The sequence below is a fragment of the Thalassophryne amazonica genome, chromosome 11 (assembly GCF_902500255.1).
Source record: "Thalassophryne amazonica chromosome 11, fThaAma1.1, whole genome shotgun sequence".
Lineage (NCBI taxonomy): Eukaryota > Metazoa > Chordata > Actinopteri > Batrachoidiformes > Batrachoididae > Thalassophryne > Thalassophryne amazonica.
In genome coordinates this window covers 36,117,035-36,138,832 of record NC_047113.1, presented here as the reverse complement: position 1 = coordinate 36,138,832, position 21,798 = coordinate 36,117,035, and the positions used below count along the sequence as shown (strand labels likewise).

At 42.6% G+C, this 21,798-nt stretch overlaps 1 protein-coding gene across 2 annotated transcripts in view; it reads right to left on the bottom strand.

Moving 5' to 3' along the window:
- The window catches only part of LOC117519913 (A disintegrin and metalloproteinase with thrombospondin motifs 2-like), a 549,951-nt gene that overhangs the window by 9,565 nt on the left and 518,588 nt on the right, over positions 1-21,798 (bottom strand). The window contains exons 7-22 of one of the 2 annotated variants that reach the window (XM_034181185.1): positions 15,945-16,050; positions 15,642-15,785; positions 14,187-14,319; positions 13,448-13,477; positions 12,280-12,393; positions 11,081-11,226; positions 10,578-10,753; positions 4,797-4,930; positions 4,590-4,713; positions 3,557-3,637; positions 3,286-3,449; positions 1,896-2,052; positions 1,633-1,768; positions 1,209-1,416; positions 225-354; positions 23-112 (exon numbers count right to left, since the gene is read on the bottom strand). In XM_034181185.1, coding sequence (XP_034037076.1) covers positions 23-112; positions 225-354; positions 1,209-1,416; positions 1,633-1,768; positions 1,896-2,052; positions 3,286-3,449; positions 3,557-3,637; positions 4,590-4,713; positions 4,797-4,930; positions 10,578-10,753; positions 11,081-11,226; positions 12,280-12,393; positions 13,448-13,477; positions 14,187-14,319; positions 15,642-15,785; positions 15,945-16,050 — 2,073 coding nt within the window. The remainder of the gene's footprint in view (positions 1-22; positions 113-224; positions 355-1,208; positions 1,417-1,632; positions 1,769-1,895; positions 2,053-3,285; positions 3,450-3,556; positions 3,638-4,589; positions 4,714-4,796; positions 4,931-10,577; positions 10,754-11,080; positions 11,227-12,279; positions 12,394-13,447; positions 13,478-14,186; positions 14,320-15,641; positions 15,786-15,944; positions 16,051-21,798) is intronic. The other variant, XM_034181186.1, reaches the window with a different exon arrangement.

The window sequence follows — 21,798 nt, the reverse complement described above, 5'->3', positions numbered from 1 at the left end:
GAGCTATAGAGGGAGGTTTTACGTGAGGAGATCTTCTGGATGGGGAAGTTCTTGTGGCGAGAGAGCCAGTAGGTCAGGATGTTGCCATTCTTGTTGAGATCAGAAGAGCCCTCTGTGGTGAAAGAAGGACAAACTTTTTCCTACTTCTTTTATTGGCATCAAGGTCTATTTCACTATGTCTTGGAATATTTTTGAGGTCAGCATTTCATGGTGATAGCACTCACTTGGACATGGATCCAGACGACAGGTTCTGATGGTTTCAGGTTTACTGTCCAGGCACAGGCCAATGGTGTTGTCCCTGGTGTGGCACAGAGCCTGCCGCTGCTGGGTCCCATTACCGCATGTCACTGAGCACTGCACACAAGAAACACAAACCAAATTACTGTGGAAATGTGGTCAAAATGATCCCACTGGCTCATGAATTCCAAAGTTATGCAATGCATTTTATTAAAGTTGAAGTTACATTGAATTGATGGAGCGTTTCCAGCAATCTATTGGACAGTATTTCCAAGTAAAATGAGACTTTGCACAATATCTTAATGCTGTTTGACTGGACAGTTTGAATGTGGACAGACTTTTGTGAAAATGGAGACAGATTAATAATCAGAGACAGGCATATGCTACTGGCAGGATCAACCACGTAGGCTGACTCTCAGCAGTGGTGGCGGCAGCATCTGGGCCTAGGCATGTGGGCGGGCAAGCGGCCGAAAGGCCAGGCGGGGCTAAGAGGCAGGGCCCTGCCTCGCAACCTGCTTCTCTGGCCCCCGGAGACAGGTGCTGCCCTGAAATATTTAAGGCTGAGCAGCCACATGTCCAGAACTATTCTGGAGAAAACCTCCAAATGCTTACTTATTTTCAATTTTGACTCATGATGTTAGCATCTTGTTGCTCTGTGAGTTACTATGACATAAATATAACGTAATATGATGTGGGAGGTAAAAGACAGTTTGGGTTTGCATTACAAAATGAGGTCACCAGTGTAGATCACTGAGTGCAGTGCATCAAAAATATTTTACAGTTGTTAGAGTGAAACAGATATTTAAAGTAAAATGTAATAGATTTGTTTGACACATGCATTTTTTTATTTTTTTATTTTTTAGCTGTAGAGGTATGCGGTGCATGTAATGCACTCACATGACTGCCCTTCTAGTTATCATGAAAGCAAAACAAACAAAACCTTAAATAACATAAAAATTCAATTTGTGCACCTGTGACCAGGGTCCAACTCTCCACTCAGTAGGGCAGGGGTATCGGTTGCAGGGCCTGCGGGATTCTGGTCTGTTGTCGTTGCAGTGTTTATTATGGATTGAGCGTGTGGTGTTGTCATCTGATGGCTGAACACAGCTGACGGAGCGGACTTGCAGGCCCGTCTTTCCACATGGTTTGCTGCAGTTCTGCCACTCCCCTGCCACCCAACTGGATGACAAATGCCAAAACGATTAAGTAAACAACTGTGAAGAAAGAGTTAACTGAGTGCAAACAGACATAAGGTGAGACCTGCATCAAAAAGTGCCAGATTAAAATGAAATTCATTTTCAGTTTAGTACACATTCAGCAAAAAATACAATCATATTAAACTGTTAATAATTCCACAAATGTATTCAAAAAGGGAAGCTTCCACAAAATGCATACATCGGAGGGGGGCACGGTTTCTGGTTGCAGTCTCTGCTGTCTCCTCTTGGCTTCATGTTGGACTTGTTGCAGAAGCTCTTGTGCACCATCTTGCTATCTACTTTCCGTCTGCAGCCGTATCGCAAATATTGCTTTCCTACAGTGCATATTTTAGCATGCACACACACAAACACACATACAAAAAAAAAGCAATTGTAGAAAATGCATGCATCAGCTCAAACATCAAAGCAGAACATTGCAGTATTTTGTCTGCACCACTGTACCTCCACCACATGGCTTCGAGCAGTAAGACCACTTCTTTGGGGCCCATTCGTAGGCACTGTCTTCCACCAGCATGTTGTCTTGAATGGCAGAGTCACTGTCCATGTTCATCATGTACTTGTAAGATAAATTCACATCTTCATCTCCGTGCAGCTTCATCTACAGAAAAAGATGGTTATTGTGTCAGGAAAATGGCCATTTATATCTGTGTGACAAATGTCTTACATGCAACAAACCTGAATGCACAATATTAACTGATATTACTTGTGTTGGTAACTGAAGGAAGTAATGGTTTAGTGGGTAAGCACTGGGCTTCAGACCAGAGGATCCTTGGTTCAAAACCTAGCCAGACAAGAAAATCACTAAGGGTCCTTGGGCAAGGTCCTAGATCCCCTGGTTGTTCCCTGTGTGTAGTGAGCACCTTGCATGGCAGCACCCTGACATTTGTGTGTGAGTGTGTCTGTGTGAATGGGTGAATGTGAGGCATAAATGTAAAATGCTTTTAGCTTCTGATGCAGATGGAAAAAGCGCTATATAAATGTAGTCCATTTACCATTTTACTGCAAGTGATAGTATACAAATAATGAATGTTTATGAGTTCAATGGCACAAGTATTTCATGAGGTGAAAGATGGAATGTTCCATTCAACGAGGCGAAGCTGAGTTGAATGGAACATTCCAACTTTCGCTGAATAAAATATTTGTTCTATTGAAAGAATGAAAAAACATACATTATTTGTTTTATATAATGGCTAAAATAGATCCTTGTCATTTCATATGTTATTAATTTATAAACAACAGAAAAGGGACTTACATTTTGGCGTTCCACTGGTGCTTTGACATCAACAGTCCAACATGAACTTTAAATTGGAGTCCAAAATTGTTCGCAGTCAACTTGGAAAAGCAGTTAGTCTGTGATAACTTTGTGTTGTTCCTCAGTCCAGCAAATATCACGTCAGAAATTTGTTCAGTTTTTCATCCTAACAGCTCTTCATGCCTCAAGACGGCTTACAGCGGAGTGAATTAGCTTTTTTTTTTTTGTGTTAGAAAAATTAGCAGCGTCAATTAGCTCCTTCAAATCGTCTTCTGCCAGCAAAACAAACTCCGCTATGTTTAGCTAAACACCGCCCCTGGTAGTGTGAGCGCGTGGTTGTCGGGGCGTGCAATAGCATATTTCAGCATCATATAGCACCAAAATTGCATGCTAAAAAGAACTGCTGTGTGGTAAATGAAACACAACTGCAAATGGTACGAATAATCCATGTCACATGACATACAATCCATCAATCAAATGACAAGGATCCACTCAGCCGTTATATAATAACATTATACTGTACAGTGTGGCTTAGCAAACATCTCCAGAGGAAATGTGTGCTTCTGTTGCAATGTGTACCAAAATCAAAACTCCATGTCTGAGTGGGCCGGTGGTCTGAAGCGTCTCCTTGTCTTTGTCATTTTCATACTCCCACTCCACGCCCTTCTCTATAACAGAGCGGGATTCTGGGTATTCAATGTCCCCATTCAAGAAGAACAGTCCTGATGCTACGTTCTTCACAGCTGCAGATGGGTGGGAAACATGATCAGTACACTTCCAACACATACAAATCATTACTGTAATTACACACATGCATGCATACTGAATGGAAGTCTACTCTGTCAGATACCTAAAGTGTGTGAGGTTGCTTTCAGCTCTTGGATCAACAAATGTCTTGCTCCTCTGGGAATTTCAAGAACTTTGAGGAAAGCTGAAATTGAATACACATCTGGTAAATGAGTGAAACATCATCAAAATGTTATTAAGCAATTTCCTGATGTACAATTTCAGATATTCCATAAAAAAAAACATTTTAATGTTGAAAGTATCCCTGGCCAAGTACAAATATCACATTAAGCCTTTTTATATGTAGTTTCAGAGGTAATAAATAATTCAATAAACTAAATATAAAACTTACTGCTAACAAAAATCATCACTTTTACAGACAGTTTTCTGTCAACAAGGTAGAAGTTGGATACAGGAGCATTTCAAAGTTCAAAAACTGAGTGACCATGAAAGAAGGAGACTACTGTACGGAAACCACCAAGACATGGATGACAACTCTCAAGGGGTTGTAGGCTTCTGTCGCTGTGAATGGAAAAACAGCATAATGCATACAGCTTCATGACGGAGTGGCACATACAAAGATATTCTTGTCTAGTTGTCTTGATGGCTTCCCTCATTCATCTGTTTATGTGTTCACTCGATTTTTGAGCATGGCCATCTCTTAACAGAGTTACCACACTGTTTATATCTGTTAACAACTGAAGGTCATGAAGTCCAAGATGTTCAGTGTCTTGGAAATGTTCATGTAGCCATCCTCTGACTTGTTTGGAAAAAATGGTTGTAAAATAGATTCATTTGCCTGTGTTTTAGTTTGTCCAATTATTTATGGACTCTGAAAGCAAGGGGACTCCATATAAAAATGGCTGTAATTCCTGACTGTTTCCTGCACAATATTTTTGTTTTTTCACACTGAAACATGAAATTTGAACAGTGATACAAGTCACCCTGTAGAGGGCGGCATTTACCTAACAAATACCTGACAGAGTACAGATTTTTAACACAAACCAACTCTTGAGTTTGTCCCTGCCGTCATAATAGACAGCTGCTGTACTCATCAGTTTGAAAATTGGAGAACTGCTCTGGTTGTGCAAACGTACCTTGTTTCTTTGCAGTGCGAGTGATTGTGTCTTTGAAGGTTTTGCAGTTGGAATTGTCTCCTCCACAAACTCCACACTTGTCCTCCTGCTTTGAGGAACCGACCACACCGTTGCAGCCCACTTTCTGTTGATGAGGACACGGAGGGTTTAGCACACGAGAACAGACAGCCTCGCTCCAGTACCCATACAGAATTAAAAGCACTTCACCTCACACTCTCCACGCACACACACACTGTGCGGGTCTTTGTATGAGCAGCGGGTGCCATCCAGGACCATTCTCTGCATATACACCACATCTCGTGTTTCTTTGGATTGGCAATGCAGGTGGCAGCGTTTGTTAGCTGGGAGGCACAAACACATAGAAAGTTAGGATTCTTAATGACTTGAACACTCGTAGAAAATCTGTGTACTTATTTGTAATTTGTATGTGTTGTGAATCAGATTTCAGTGAGTCAGAATAAGACTCAGTCTATCAGTCTATCTGACTGAGTCATACTACAACCATTTCCTCAACTTCCTTCCAAACGGAGTGTTTTTGTTTTTTCTGTAGGGCTCCGACACCAGTTAGAAGGTGGAAAATGTGCTTGAAATAATATGCAGCAAAACCACACTTTAAGTGACATAAACTGAGAATTTACAGGAACAATACGGGAATTCCCTTCTGACCCTTCCCTTCAGTGATCTGAAATAATAAAGCTCTGCCAGCAGTCCTGGGAGACATCGATCAAAGCTGTGTGTGGTAACAGTGCGATCACTCACACGCTGAAAGTCCAAGACGACACTGACATGTACAGCTACAACGTGACAGACCAAAGAGGACGGGCGGACCAGCAGAATGACAACAAACACACAAAGGAGCATCGCGCTTCATGTTTCTCACCCCAGTACCTTTGGGTACACATCAAATACAGATGTGGATTAAGGTTTGGCACAAGTTTTGTCCTTTCTGATGCAACTCAAGTCTATGTGGAGAAACCTGCTCGCAGCTCCTGCTGTTCCCGAGCGGTCTTCCAGACAAATAGCAACCACAACCGACTTTGGTTCATTTCTGAGATCTGATGGGATCAGGTGGTCGCAGAGCAGCACTGGTGCTGGGAAAATGGACTTCATTTATATAGCACCTTTTTCCAAAGCACTTTACAATGATGCCTCACATTCATCCATTGACACACTGATGTCAGCGTGCTGCCATGCAAAGTGCTCAGGTGCACACCAGGAGCAACTTGGGAATTAAGGACCTTGCCCAGAGGACACTAGTAATTTCTTTCTGATCTCAAACTGAGCTCAGACACTATTCCTCACATCATCCGGAAATCAGGAGATGACAGGCCATGAATGGAATTCGCTTTCACCAGCTGTTATGTATTTTTGTTCACTCTCATGTACATGTCCGTCTACATATGTTCACGCAATCACTGGAGGAAGAATAAGAAGAAACAAGTCATCTATAAACCCAAAGTTGCCGTTGCTTATTACCGGGTAAATTAGCGTGAAGCAAATGACTCCCTCTGGATGGGACACCAGTCCATCATTGGTTGCTTCCTAAGTCAAGACTAGTACCTGTTTGCAAGTGGGTGGACTGAGAGAATATAGATAATATTTCTTGTCTAAGGACACAGACAGGAATTGAACGCAAGTCTAAATATTCCCAGCTCCTTATCCCACTGAGGTATACCTGCTCCACTCAGAGGAAGAGTACAAGGTCTGTTAGAAAAGTATCGGACCTTTTTATTTTTTTCAAAAACCTGATGGATTTGAATCACGTGTGTTTGCATGAGCCAACCTTGAACCTTCGTGCGCATGCGTGAATTTTTTCACACCTGTCGATTGTTTCATTTGCTTGTAAGCAGCCTTTGTGTGAGGATGGGTGGAGTCTCTTGTCGTTTTTTTCTTTGCAAGGAAATGGCAGAACGACTGGAGCAGCGCGACTGCATCAAATTTTGCCAGAAACTGGGCGACAGCCAGGTGGAAACCATTCGGATTATTCAGACGGCTTTCGGTGACGATCCTATGGGCATCACACAGGTTAAGGAGCGGTACAACCGGTTTAAAGACGGCCGCACAACGGTGGAGAGTGGACCACGCTCCGGGCGGCCATCAACATGCTGAAATGACCAGATCATTCCAAAGTGAACGCTGTGGTGATGTGGGACCACAGTGTGACTATCCGAGAAATTGTGGAAGAGGTGGATATCAGCACTTTTTCAGCACATTCCACTGTGACAGAAGATTTGGCCATGAAAAGAGTTGCAGCGAAATTCATGCCGATGGCTTTGGCATGAAGCTGATGGTGCAGCAAAAGCGCCACCGTGTTGAAGTCTCACAGGACATGCTGTGACATGCCCAGCTCTTCCACAATTTCTCGGATAGTCACACGACTGAAAAGCCACCGAAAGCCGTCTGAATCTTCCGAATGGTGGAAGAGGTGGGCATGTCACAACATGTCCTGTGAGACTTCAACACCGTGGCGCTTTTGCTGCGCCATCAGCTTCATGCCAAAGCCATCAGCATGAATTCGCTGCAACTCTTTCATGGCCAAATTCTTCTTTCACAGTGGAATGTTGCCAAAAAAGTGCTGATGTCCACCTCTTCCGCAATTTCCCGGATAGTCACACGACGGTCCCGCATCACCACAGCGTTCACTTTGGAATGATCTGGTCATTTCAGCATGTTGATGGCCGCCCGGAGCGTGGCTTGCTCTCCACCGTTGTGCGGCCGTCTTTAAACCGGTTGTACCGCTCCTTAATCTGTGTGATGCCATAGCATCGTCACCGAAAGCCGTCTGAATAATCCAAATGGTTTCCACCTGGCTGTCGCCCACTTTCTGGCAAATTTGATGCAGTCGCGCTGCTCCAGTCGTTACGCCATTTCCTTGCAAAGAAAAAACAACGAGAGACTCCACCCGTCCTCACACAAAGGCTGCTTACAAGCAAATGACGCAATCGACAGGTGTGAAAAAATTCACGCATGCGCACGAAGGTTCAAGGTTGGCTCATGCAAGCACACGTGATTCAAATCCATCAGGTTTTTGAAAAAAATTAAAAGGTCCGATACTTTTCTAACAGACCTCGTATATTAAAACCCTATGAGGTTTGGTGAAAAATATGGCATTTAGAAATAAGAGTGACGGAAAAGTGTGTGTGTGTGCTGACCTGTGATTAGATGTGGCCACAGCTCAGCACTTTCCTCTCGGGCTGCCCTTTAGTTGGTGGATAATTTAATACTTATCAGTATAGCAGTTACAACAGTTAGAGATGGCGGTGTGGGTTTGACAGGTGTATGGACACGCTTCTCAACAATGTTTCGGACAATTTGAGAGATTAACTGGAAAACTTTACATTTAGATCTCATTGTGAACACGATACGCTCTAACGAGGCACGGTCTGGAACCGTCTCCCTGCTAGCAGCCCAGTGGAGAAACAAGTGGCTAGTGAAGCTCACATGGAGACACGTTCAAAGAATTTTGGTTTAAAAGAGATTTTCAAAGGCATGGTCTGTTTTTATTAGAGGGTGTAGACATGCCTGAAAGCTGTAATCAGACTCAGTAGCACAGCCAGATGACCATTATAGAAAAACAACCTACACATAAAACTCCTCCAAAACCCCCCTTATCTTCATATTTTCTGCCACCACATTTGATGACCAACTATTAGACCACATGCATCTCCATACATTTTACAATGCTTAAAAAAAAAAAAAAAAAAAAAAAAATCATAAACTGTCAGGATACTGCTATTTTATCAAGACCTGTCCCAAAATACAAAATACAGTATACAACAGAAGATCGCTTAAATGTCAAAGTATTCCAACTTGTATCCTGACTTAATAATTGCATTATGTCCGAGGTGATGCCTCATTAGGAGAGGTGTTGGCCTGGAGGTTAAACATTAAACTGAGTATGGTGGTGCCTTTGAGGAAGATCCTTAAATCCTTGTTGCTCCTGGTGTGCAATTAAGCACTTTCCATGGCATCATGCTGACATCAATGTGTGTGTGTGTGTCATCATAAAACCCTTTGTGTGTGACAGATGGAAAAGTGTTATGAACAATCAAATACAAACTGAACACTGAGTTGACTATATAAAGTCAAAGGTAAGCAGTATCGACCCCCCCCCCATACACACATACGAGGTCTGTCCGTAAAGTATAGGTCCTTTTTATTTTTTTCTAAAACTATATGGATTTCATTCATATGTTTTTACGTCAGACATGCTTGAACCCTCGTGCGCATGCGTGAGTTTTTCCACGCCTGTCGGTGACGTCATTCGCCTGTGAGCACTCCTTGTGGGAGGAGTCGTCCAGCCCCTCGTCGGAATTCCTTTGTCTGAGAAGTTGCTGAGAGACTGGCGCTTTGTTTGATCAAAATTTTTTCTAAACCTGTGAGACACATCGAAGTGGACATGGTTCGAAAAATTAAGCTGGTCTTCAGTGAAAATTTTAACAGCTGATGAGAGATTTTGAGGTGATTCTGTCGCTTTAAGGACTTTTCACGGTGCGAGACGTCGCGCAGCGCTCTCAGGCGGCGTCATCAGCCTGTTTCAAGCTTAAAACCTCCACATTTCAGGCTTTATTGATCCAGGACGTCGTGAGAGAACAGAGAAGTTTCAGAAGAAGTCGGTTTCAGCATTTTATCCGGATATTCCACTGTTAAAGGAGATTTTTTTAATGAAAGACGTGCAGGCGGATTGCAGCGTCGTCTCGCAGCCGCCGCCACAGGAAAAACACCTCTGTTGGAAGCCTTGAGGACAAGTTGGAACATCTCCAGCTGATAAACAATTCTCATATACTCACTCCACTGAAAGCCATCAAAAGCCGCCTGGATTTTACAAATGGTTATCAACACGGAGGTGTTTTTCCTGTGCCGCCGCGCCGGCTGCGTCCCGACGCGCGGACCCGTCCGCACGGACCCGTCCGCACATCTTTCATTAAAAAAATCTCCTTTAACAGTGGAATATCCGGATAAAATGCTGAAAATACACTTTGAAAATACTGGAAATAGTGGCATTTTTGCAAAATTTTTAGACATTTTAAAGATTACAAGAAAAATACTCAAAAAATTATTTGTAGCCAGCAAAATTCATCCACAGAGATGTGCTTAACATAAACTGGAATACATATGTACATACATACACATGTGGAGCAGGTAGGTCAATGGACAAAGAGCTGAACTAACATGTACATTAGGGTTTGATTCCCAATCATGGTCCTTGTCTGCATCCTTGGACAAGACACTTAATGAGCATTGTCTCAGTCCAAATGGGTACTAATCTTGGCTAGGGAAAAAACTTGAGTTGGACTGATGTACCGTTCAGGGGAAGTCAAAGACTTCCTGCTACAGAATCCAGAGATAAGCATCAGCACTACTGTGCCTCAAGGATGAGTGTATATAGCACATAATTCTTCTTCTTCTAATTCATAGTCCATGGACAGAGGTGTCAATGCCAATGCTAATGCCAAGGCCAGTACCATTGCAGGAGAAGAAAAGACCAAGTCTTTAGGGGCCTGACACATCTTTAAACTTAGACCAGTGGCCTAAGGTGATAGCTGTCTTTAGTAACTCTTCAGAGGATCCTTGGGTACCACTGGAATGACTTTGGAATGACTCATGGCATAATAGTTGCATGAGCCATTACCACTAACATTGTGTCAGCTGTAATATTTTAGACGTGGTATGGTCATCTGGGCATGACGCAGCACCCAGGTGAAGGCCGAGAGGATACCCACGCTTCACCTGACTGTGGTAGATTGATGGTTACTTTCGGAAGGTGGGGATAGATCGGTTCTCTGCCTGGGTGGCTGTCTTCCAGGACTCAAGGCGGTTCCATAGTATGTTGAAAATGGTGATGTAAGGCACCAGCACATGCTCCCAGACTTGACCTGACAAGGTGCATTTTCAAATAATTTAACATCACTATCAGTTTGGAGTTTTTTCTTGGGTGTTTGTGCCAATGTTGTATCTGTCATTTTCCAAATATGTGTGTGTACTCACGGTCTGGGTGTTCATAAGGCAGCCATTGGTGCTTGTTGCTGTGGATGTCAAAACGAGGATCCCAAGCATGGCATTGTTCCTCTCTGGGGTCGCTGTAGATATCCTCACACTCATTGGTATTGCACATTTGGAACTGGTATCTAGTGCCTATGCATGTACGGCCTTGATTGGCCGGTCTGGAAGGTTGACAGTGCAAAAGAAGCATCAATACTAAGGGGGTGTTTTTAGTCACATTTGTATTTGAACAGTAAAGGTCAGCAAATTTTCTATCTTATTCCCCCCAGAAAACCACACTTAAAAGAGACAAACTGTGTTTTATATCTAATGTTAACAGGGCCAACTACCTTGCTGCAGTTAGTGCTAACCAGAGTGTGTGTGTGTATGTGTGTGGTGGTGGTGGTGGTGGTGGTGGGGGGGCTTCAGCTAAATTTGGAATAATTTCCAGGATCAATCATTTCTAGTTATTTCATCTCTCTCATGCCAACGTAAACATTCTTTCGTACCTCGGATTGTCACAGTCGCGTGTGCGAAACTGTACTCCTCCACCACAGGTGCGGGAGCACTGGCCAAACTCACTCCATGATCCCCAATTTCCATCCTGCTTAATGAGGTCAGGGGTCAACCAGATGCAGTGACCCTTAAAGCAATGCTGCAACGAGCCAAGAATACAAGATCCAGATAAAAATTATTATTAGATATTATTATTAGATATAAATTATTTCCTCAGTCAATATGGGTGTTTAAATAAAAGTCTAAAGGTTCAACTGGATAATGTGTCTTGACCAGGCTTGGGTATTGGGAACTGGTTCTTTTCAGGTATCGTTAAGAAATGATTTGATCCACCGGCATCAATAGTCTTTTTGTTTAACGATTCCCTTATCAGTCCTTCAGAGCGGCCGTTATTTTTGGGTGTGTTTGTCGGGAAAATGACCAGTTCTCTGCAGTGCAGATCTGCTTTGAAGCTTGAAGCAATGAAACAGTGCTCCGACCCTTTGCTTTGATGCTTTTCCGAAGTGGCAACTCCGCATCTTAACCCCTCTCAAAGCCATCAAAATATGACAATCATGAGTCACTTTTGTGCGGATTAAAGTCACTAACTGGGACTCCTGTCTTGTTGCGAGAAAGAAAAGAGACTCGTCCTCTGTTCCGTTTGTACAGCTCCAAGTGCTGTGCGGCTCTCTGCTGAGACAGAGTCCGGTCGGAATTAATAACTTCAAAGGGAATCGCTGTTTAAATTAAATGATGACACCTCTTTCCAAACGTTGTAATTCAAAAAATAAACTGCAATCGATCAAAATGGTTTTTTTTTTCCTCCCAAAATGAGACGTCGTGCACTGTCGTGCAAGAGCCGGCTGAGCTCAGCTCAGAGGTACGGAAAGACAATAATGCCAAAAGAAAAAAAAAAATTGCTTTTGACAAAAACTACAGATTTTGTTTATTTTAATTTATGTCCAGAGATCAAGGATCCAGTGGCCAATTTCATATTTACTTACTTTAAGACTCAATAAAATGTTGTTGACATAGAAAGCTTACTTTTAGTACACAGAAAATTCACAAGAGGTATCAATAAGGGAACTGATAAGGAATCGGACTGATAAGCGGAATTGATAATGGCATCGATATCAATAAAATCTTAACAATACCCATCCCTAGTCTTGACAAAATGCAGAGTGGCAGGTTGTCTATGGCAGTGCTGGAATACCTTCCCATTCCCACACATGGTACCATCAATGGGAGGTCCCTTCTTGGTCTTGCAGAAGAAGGGATTGTCTGGGTGGCTGCACCACAGCTGCTTACAGGGGTCAAACGTGCGATACTGCGGGGCACAGAGACAGACTCCTTACAATGACAAGCTGTAACACCGATTGCACACAGTGGATAACAATCTGACCATCAACGACACCATTCAGCCATCATAACACAGCTGAAATGAGACCGGATACTGAAAATGATAAAATACATATTACAAGAACAGTAACCACAACATTAATATTCTTATCAGTGAAAAACAACAACTTTGTACTGTACCACAAACAGCCAATCATGCAAACTAAACCAAAGGATGAGCGAGAGACAAGACTCTCAAAATGACATAGCCTGTAGTTAAATTAGGTTACAGGTTCAGAGGGTAGAGGGCAACGGTTGAATGGCCAAAAGATGAGATCGCAGAGACTATAATGCCCCCAGGATCAATTTCTTCCCCTTGTCTGATATAAATCATTGATGAGGATACTGGGGAGGAAAAATCCGGCAGTCCAGTGTCTGAGGGGTCATGCCCTCCTCCCTCCTTTCCACAGAATACCCAACCCATCATAACCCCAGACCTTTGCAGGTCAGAGCACAAGTTACAATCAATGACTAGACAGTGGCAGATAATCACCAATGACATCAGACTGGAGGATCCTAAAATCTGGTCACGGAAAAACTGCCTCTGTTGTGTCTCAGCCTTTTTCCGTGGAATGGGAAAGACATCTTTCCAAGCTTTTCCACTCATTTATAATCACGAGTGTGCCAATGTAATGAGGTTTTTCCTGCCAGTACCGCAGTGATTTAATACACATTCACAGGCAAACAGTTTGGGTATGTTATTATTTCAGCTGGTGAGCTGCACCGTAGCCTCTGAACCAATAAACAAATCAGAGTTTTTGGCCATTTTTGCCTCTTTCCCGAAAATATTAATATTTTAGAATCCTGCAGACTAGTGTCCATAATGTGACAATGGATAGAACAGAGAACCAAAGTACAGTAAAATAAACAAATAAACAAAAAATAAGGAGCAACATTTACTTTTTTCAGTGGACAAATAGAAACAAAAATCTGAGAACACAAATGACGGGCCACATGTCTTCCAGGAGGTGGAGTTACCTTACCTGCGTTCCTGACTGGCCCGCCTTTTGTAGCTGAGGGGAATGGGTTTGACAAGAAAATAGAGGGTAATCTAGCAATGTGTGCAAAGCCCCCCAACAAGCGTTTGTCTATTAAGCAACAGCTCCCCAACAGCGTGCCACAGTGGCTTCACAGTCATAGAAAGCGTGAGTGTAACACAGAACAGTAGATGCTGCAGGTGAGTGTCGCCAAGTTCGTCTATAGTGAGGAATGCTTTTTTTTTTCTCCCCAGCAAAATATTACTGCATGTGTCTGGGTCATGTAAAGGCACTGTGGTATCAAGAAAATGTGTAAATTATTATTAGAATTAGGAAAAAGCAATAGCTGTCAAAACCAATTACCTGCTTTTAAGCAAGATGTCAATCCCACCAGTGGCCAGGAGAGGAAAGCAGAGGACATCAGAAGAATATGAATAGCTGCTATATGTGTGAGTCTGATTTTATTGTGGAGATCAGAGACAGATGTCAACGGTGGGGTCGTGTCACTTTGAAAGAGTTCAACAATTGCCACATGAATGCACCTGTCACACTGTGACCCTGACTGGTGTTTTTTTTCCCTAAAGCTCAGAAACATCAGATTGAGTTCAAAGTGAGTTAACCTATGACTCGTAATAATTAACATTATGTCAGAGCTTCAACAAGTTTCTGGAAACTAAACTGTAACTACTGAATTGAGTGTGCTAGAGTGTGTCACTCACAATGTCAGACTACTGAGATGTCTTACCGCGGTGCACATGGTGTAGCCCACCCCGAAGTCAAAGCGGCACTGTTCGTTCATGGAGTAGTGCAAACCAGGAAGCTGAGGCAGCGATGGCCAGTTGTGGTCAAAAGGATCATCCCGGAGACAATCATAGGAACTGTAAAAAAGATAATATAATAATAATTTTCATTTACTGCCTGTTTAGCGTAGGTTTGTTAAGGTCCATTTCAACTTTTCTTCCAGTTAAGTCACAAAACAGATTTTCTTCTGCACCACTGTAAATTTGTTCCTCAGCATTCAACTAAAGGTTTCACAATCTTGTATCACCAACACAATCAAAATGCGCCTATTCTGGAAACAATTTAGGATTTTGAGCCATGTGAGTTAAAATACAGGGACAAGATGGGATTCAGCGACAGCCTGAGTCAATTGTCAATGCAACATTGTAAAAAAAAAAAGGTTTTATTAAAAAAAATCAATTGGTAGCTGTGGTTGCCAAAAATAATCCTGTTTAAAACAAATAAATAAACAACCTGTAATTTTTATGGGATAAAACTGTTGTAATTTATATATGATTTTTTTTTTATTTTAAACCAGTGAAACTAACATCCTTTTTCTGTTGAATTATCATGACCATACTGCTTTTAAACTAACTATTCGTGTAAAATCTGAATGTAGTTGTCACTTATTGCAAACTGAATCCCAATACGTAAGATTTCTCTGGGCTGCTCCCATTTTACTCACCATGGGAGGCTATGTATGGGGATCAAGATATTGTTTTGGCTTTTCTAATACAGCTTCAGTTTGTAGGAGGAGAATGGGACATGGTGGGCCTTGAACTGAGCAAGGGCCAAATTGTGAGCCAGACCAAAACTCCAAAACGGCAACTCTTGTGGGATGTTTTTCATCTGTAGTGGTCAGTTCTTAACCAAAGCTGAACAATCCGATCCAGCATCTTTGGGATGTGCTGGATAAACAAGTCCATTCCAGAGAGACCCCACCTCGCAGCATACAAGAATTAAAGGATCTGTTCCTATCATCTTGGTGCCAGATACCACAGCACACCTTCAGAGATCTAGTGGAGTCCATTCCTCGATGGATCAGGGCTATTTTTACGGCAAAAAAGAAACCTATACAATATTAGGCAGGTGGTTACAATGATATGGCCGAACAGTGTATGCAGCAAAACACGGCCCTTTGATTTGTTTGTTAGCAAAGCTACAAATAAAGCACTGAACCAGTCTGTAGAACAAAACATTGGCATGTAAGGTAAAATAACCTGGAATGTAAAATGTTACATTTTCAAGTACAAACCAATCTAATTAATTTTAGTCTAAAATCTGTCTGTCAATACTGAACTTTAAAAGTTATTATAATGTCATTATTTTGTGTGTGTGTGTGTGTGTGTGTGTGTGTGTGTGTGTGTGTGTGTGTGTGTGTGTGTGTGTGTGTGTGTGCGCGCATGTGGGCGTGTCTCACTGAAGGTAGCGTCCCAGCTCTTGCATACTGCATTTGGACCAGTGAAACCGGTGGAAGGCAGCTTGCACCAGCGGGGCCATGATGCTGCCCATGTGCACCTCATCTCCACAGCGGTTCCCCTGGCCATCGTGCTCCATGCCCAACCTGGCCAGAGAGAGAAGCAGAGGAGTAGATGAGAAGATAAATAAAAAGAAAGGAGCCAAATCAGAATTGTGTGGGAGGAAGTATTGTCTGCAGCTAAAGTGGCAGATAGAGCAAAACAAAGACAGTGCTCCTGCAGACATGGTTACAGAATGCACTTACACGTGTCCAGTCTCATGTGCTACCACAAAAGCTGAGGAGAAGCCATCCTCATGATTCAAAGTGCAGCTCCTCACCGGATGACACATGCCTGTCACAGGGGCATAACCTAGGCAACAGGTAAGAGAGATACATAGTCAGCTTTCTGTGTAACAAGGGCAACTCAGAATCACTGCATGTGGCACTTTATGAGCAAAATAATCAATGGTAGAGACGTGAATTATACTGTAGAAGTAGCGATACCTCCACTCAAGCCCATAATAGCAAATTCTGCAATGTTAATTATTTTGTCACCCTTTCACTTAATGTAATTATTGTAATGTGTGTATCCCAGGTCAGGGCTGAGGCTTTACTCAACTTTTGAGTTAGGGCCCTGTCCCACTGGCGTTTAGGAGGATTTGCGTATGGATTGCGCACAAAACTGGCCCATATTCGACAAACATCCGCAATATCCGTGTAACATGCCTGTATGAGTCGGCCGTCATTCCAAACATGTCTGTGATCATCCGCAGAGGCACGCATGTCCGCAGCAAGGATTTTTGAGTAGCTCAAAAATCTGGATGCGGATGATATCCGCCTTACATACTCCATATATACTCAATTCATACACAATACATACTCACTCAATGCACTGTATATCTGCCGTTATCCGCTGATATTTGCAACTGACAGGGATTTGCGGCTGGGCAGCGGACCGGGACAGTGTGTAAAACAGATATATTGCGTGCCCATCATGTACACATCACAAACTAAAATATGTTGTAGTGAATGCATACAAATTGGCCACGAATAAAGCGTTTTTATTACATCTGCTTTGCAGCTGATTTGCGGACAATCTGTGAATGCATAACAAACACGTCACGTAAACCCAAAGCACTATATGTGGCAGAAAGTGACATACCTGCCAGTCAGTGCCGGTCCGGCTGTGTAAATCCACAAAGACGTAATAGCGGCTGCAATCCAGGACTTTTATTTAACACCAACAAAAGGAAGAGTTGCTGTTTAGCCACAACTCACGCTGAAGTCTGTTTTCTGTGTGACACTCTCAAAAAAAAAACAAAAAAAACAAAAAAAAAAAATCACCGTCTCACACCCGAACGGCTCCCCCCTCCTGCTCCCCAAACTCATGAACGGTTAACCCTCGCATGACAAAATGAACATTAACTCTGTGATCAACTTGTCCAAGTCCAGCAAATGCTTCAGAGCCTGTGTTGTTGGTGTGAATAGTGATGCTGAAAGGAGTGAGTGTGCTTATTTTATGACCGCAATGCAGATGCCATGCATAATACACCCGTAATACTGCCGTGATAATCTCAAAGTGTCAGATCAGTTTCCTCACTACATGCGTTATATAACTGTGATTGTTCATCATATATTCGCTATATATTATTAATATATCCGTAATTCATACTGGGACATTTGTCATTTTTGGCCATTTTTGTTGCGGACGACAACGAACGCCCGTAATTTGTGTATTCAATTCATGTGCAATTGATCCTCTCCCCACTGGGACAGGGCCCTTAGATTTTGAGTTAACTTGCAAACAATCCAACAAACATGTGGGCAGAAGTGAAATAGAATGTTAAGCATTAATCACCTCCACACCTGATAGAGGAGGGCAGAGATTATGGGCCCTAACCTGAAAATCTATAGAACATGTTGTAAGAATCATAGGATCGTAGGCAAATGGGCATGTCCATCTCTACTTTGTTACTTAAGGCTCACTGACACTTGCATGACTTTGATGCCCCCACTTGCATGTACTGTGTTGTGCAGGAGAGTAAAGAAGAAGTGAACAGTGTGAGTGGCTGTGTCAGCGCACCGCATCAGAGCGCAGCTCGTCTGAACGATTATAACGAGATGTTAAATCTATCATAAACATACTTTTACAGCTGCACACAAGAAGGAAAGAACATTCAACTGTTTTATCAAGCCATGACAATGTAAACATGACAAATAATGACCTTTTTAGATGGCTCCAAATGCTTTCTTTGTCTCGTTCAGTGCGTGCGAATGGCTGCTGCTGGAGTGCTCCTCTGTGATTCAGGAAGTGATTAGAACTGTTTTCAACAGCTAACTCACAGAGAAAACGATTAATCCACCACAAAATAATTATTTTATATACGAGGGCTGTCCATAAAGTATATGTCCTTTTTATTTTTTTCAAAAACTATATGGATTTCATTCATATGTTTTTACGTCAGACATGCATGAACCCTCGTGCGCATGCGTGAGTTTTTCCACGCCTGTCGGTGACATCATTCGCCTGTGAGCACTCCTTGTGGGAGGAGTCGTCCAGCCCCTCGTCGGAATTCCTTTGTCCGAGAAGTTGCTGAGAGACTGGCGCTTTGTTTGATCAAAAGTTTTTCTAAACCTGTGAGACACATCGAAGTGGACATCGTTCGAAAAATTAAGCTGGTTTTCAGTGAAAATTTTAACGGCTGATGAGAGATTTTGAGGTGACACTGTCGCTTTAAGGACTTCCCACGGTGTGAGACGTCGTGCTGCGCTCTCAGGCGGCGTCATCAGCCTGTTCCAAGCTGAAAACCTCCACATTTCAGGCTCTATTGATCCAGGACGTCGTGAGAGAACAGAGAAGTTTCAGAAGAAGTCGGTTTCAGCATTTTATCTGGATATTCCACTGTTAAAGGAGATTTTTTTAATGAAAGACGGGTCCGCGCGTCGGGACGCAGCCGGCGCGGAGCGGCGGCACAGGAAAAACACCTCCGTGTTGATAACCATTTGTAAAATCCAGGCGGCTTTTGATGGCTTTCAGTGGAGTGAGTATATGAGAAATTGTTTAACAGCTGGACATGTTCCAACTTGTCCTTAAGGCTTCCAACAGAGGTGTTTTTCTTGTGGCGGAGCGTCGCGGGACGCGCGGACCCGTCCGCACGTCTTTCATTAAAAAAATCTCCTTTAACAGTGGAATATCCGGATAAAATGCTGAAACCGACTTCTTCTGAAACTTCTCTGTTCTCTCACGACGTCCTGGATCAATAGAGCCTGAAATGTGGAGGTTTTCAGCTTGAAACAGGCTGATGAAGCCGCCTGAGAGCGCTGTGCGACGTCTCGCACTGTGGGAAGTCCTTAAAGCGACAGTGTCACCTCAAAATCTCTCATCAGCCGTTAACATTTTCACTGAAAACCATCTTAATTTTTCGAACCATGTCCACTTCGATGTGTCTCAGAGGTTTAGAAAAAATTTTGATCAAACAAAGCGACAGTCTCTCAGCAACTTCTCAGACAAAGGAATTCCGACGAGGGGCTGGACGACTCCTTCCACAAGGAGTGTTCACAGGCGAATGACGTCACCGACAGGCGTGGAAAAACTCACGCATGCGCACGAGGGTTCAAGCATGTCTGACGTAAAAACATATGAATGAAATCCATATAGTTTTTGAAAAAAATAAAAAGGACCTATACTTTATGGACAGACCTCGTACGCAGGGTCCAGAGCACAGCACGTGGCAGCCGGTGGAACAAAGCACGGCGTCCAGGTGGGAACACAGCGGGTGGGATCGTCACGATGTGCGTGCAAGTGCGTGCATCCAAGTCGTGCAAGTGTCGGGGGATCTTACACAGCATATAATCTGAGCAAAGCACAGGGCCCAAATGTGTTGTATTTAGTCACTATGGGTGTGTTTTGAGTGAGGTGTAAATTACAGCAATCAGATTCTCACCTGTCATTCCCTTTAAAAGCTGTGCTGCAACCTGTTGCATTGCTATTTAGACTCAAGTGAAAGGTTCCGTGGTGAGGAAAAGGATCTGTATGCAGCATGCATGAGCAGATCATTTATGGGAGCAGGCACCAAAGCTCCCTGAGGAGAAGAAATTAATAAAGTTGCCTTACTGCACCTGACCACACCTGATTTTAAAACAAACACGTCCGTGGGTCCACTGATGAGCTCAGGCGCTCTTGCTGCTTACACAACATGGGCACTGAGTGCGAATATAACAACTGTGTTAGTTGGAAATTGGCGATGACACTTGCACTGTGCTGTACTCTGTGCGCTGCACTGTGGGTGTACGATAGGGCCTTATGCCTGTCTGGATGTGTAGGCAACAACTAAAAAGTTAAAGAACAGATTGTGCCAAAATTCTGTATTACAGTTCCACTGGCTCAAAACCAACAACTCCAAGATAAAAACAGATCAAATAAATGAGTCAGAAAAAAGAGCATGTGATGAAGACAAGCTGAAAGACAACAAAAGTCATGATATATTAAAGAATAAACCAACCAAATGCAATAATACTATTTACAGACATGGAGTGAGATTTTGAAATTTACCAACACAATATGTAAAACGTGAGAAAGACATATGGAGAATGCCTATTACAAGAGGTGGTAAAAGGAAACTATAGCACAAAGATATGAAATGTGGATGTACAGGAGGATGCTACCAAACTCATGGCAGGAAAAGTTCCCAAATGAAACAGTTACATGGAATGAACAATGAATCAAATATGTAAAATGAAATACTTTGGCCATCTCATAAGGCAGAAGAAGCTACAAATAACAGAAGACACCATCCAAAAACAGCATGGACTAAGAACATCACCACCGAGAGTGGACTTTGTAATGAGAAGGCAGTAAGGATGTTACACCAAAAAAGAAAGATGGAAAATCATGCTACAGTGGACAGACTGAAGAAGACAGAAATGTTTTTAGGATCCATTTGGAATTAGTCTTTTTGGTGAAATCATGACAATTACTGGTCAAAAAAAAAAAAAATCTTGCATGGACTTTGAGAACTGATTTAAGGTCATTTTAGGGTGCTGAATCTGAATCTGAGCTCAGATTTCCTCTATCAAATCATGTTTTTTTTCCAGTCTGCATGGTCCGTATTGATGGATGACACAAACGTTGCTCATTCACTTACGAGTTTGATGCCACTAATCATGCACAAAGCACCTTCAAAAGCATAGTTTTTAAACCAGGTTTGCAAAATATGTACAAGAGCTGTAATATTGTTTATGGCGCCAAAGAGGTGGGCAAGACTGCAGCTTTTGCTTCAATGCTTGATATGAGAAATATGTTTTCATATCTCAAAAACACGATTGGCAAAAACTAACACCAGATTCGGATTCAGTGCCCCCAAATTACACAAAATCCGTTGAAAAACTCCATCCAAGAAAAACTGCGTTGGCCAGTGTTAGTATTCCAGCTGAAGTGGGTACTCTCCAAGTGCACATTTTAATTACTGCCACCAGAAAGGAGGTAATGTTTTGTACATGCTGATAACTGCTGGTAATCTCATCCACATAAAATCTTTCGAAGATTGCCTTGCATCAGTGAGAAGCTGGATGTCTAGTAACTTCCTACTTTTAAACTCTGATAAGACTGAAATGATGGTTCTTAGTCCAGTGAGACATTGGCATCAATTTGACCAGCTAGCGCTTAGCCTAGGCTCGTGTGTCATATATCATACGGACAAAGTGAGGAACTTTGGGGTAATTTTTGATCCTACGTTGTCCTTTGACCTCCACATTAGAGATATTACAAGGACTGCTTTCTTCCATCTGCAAAATATAGTGAAGATTCGTCCCATCCTGTCTATGGCTGATGCTGAGACCTTGATCCATGCATTTATCTCTTCTAGATTGGATTATTGCAAGTTCTATTTTCTGGGTTACCGCAGTCCAGCATTAGGGGTTCCAATTGGTTCAAAATGCTGCTGCCAGACTTTTAACACAAAGTAGAAAGTTTGACCATATTACACCCATTTTGGCGTCTCTTCACTGGCTTCCTGTCTCTGTGAGATCAGATTTTAAGGTTCTGCTACTAGAATATTGTTCACGGACTGGCACCTCCTGACCTAGCTGATGTAATTAAACCCTACGTACCGGCCCGGGC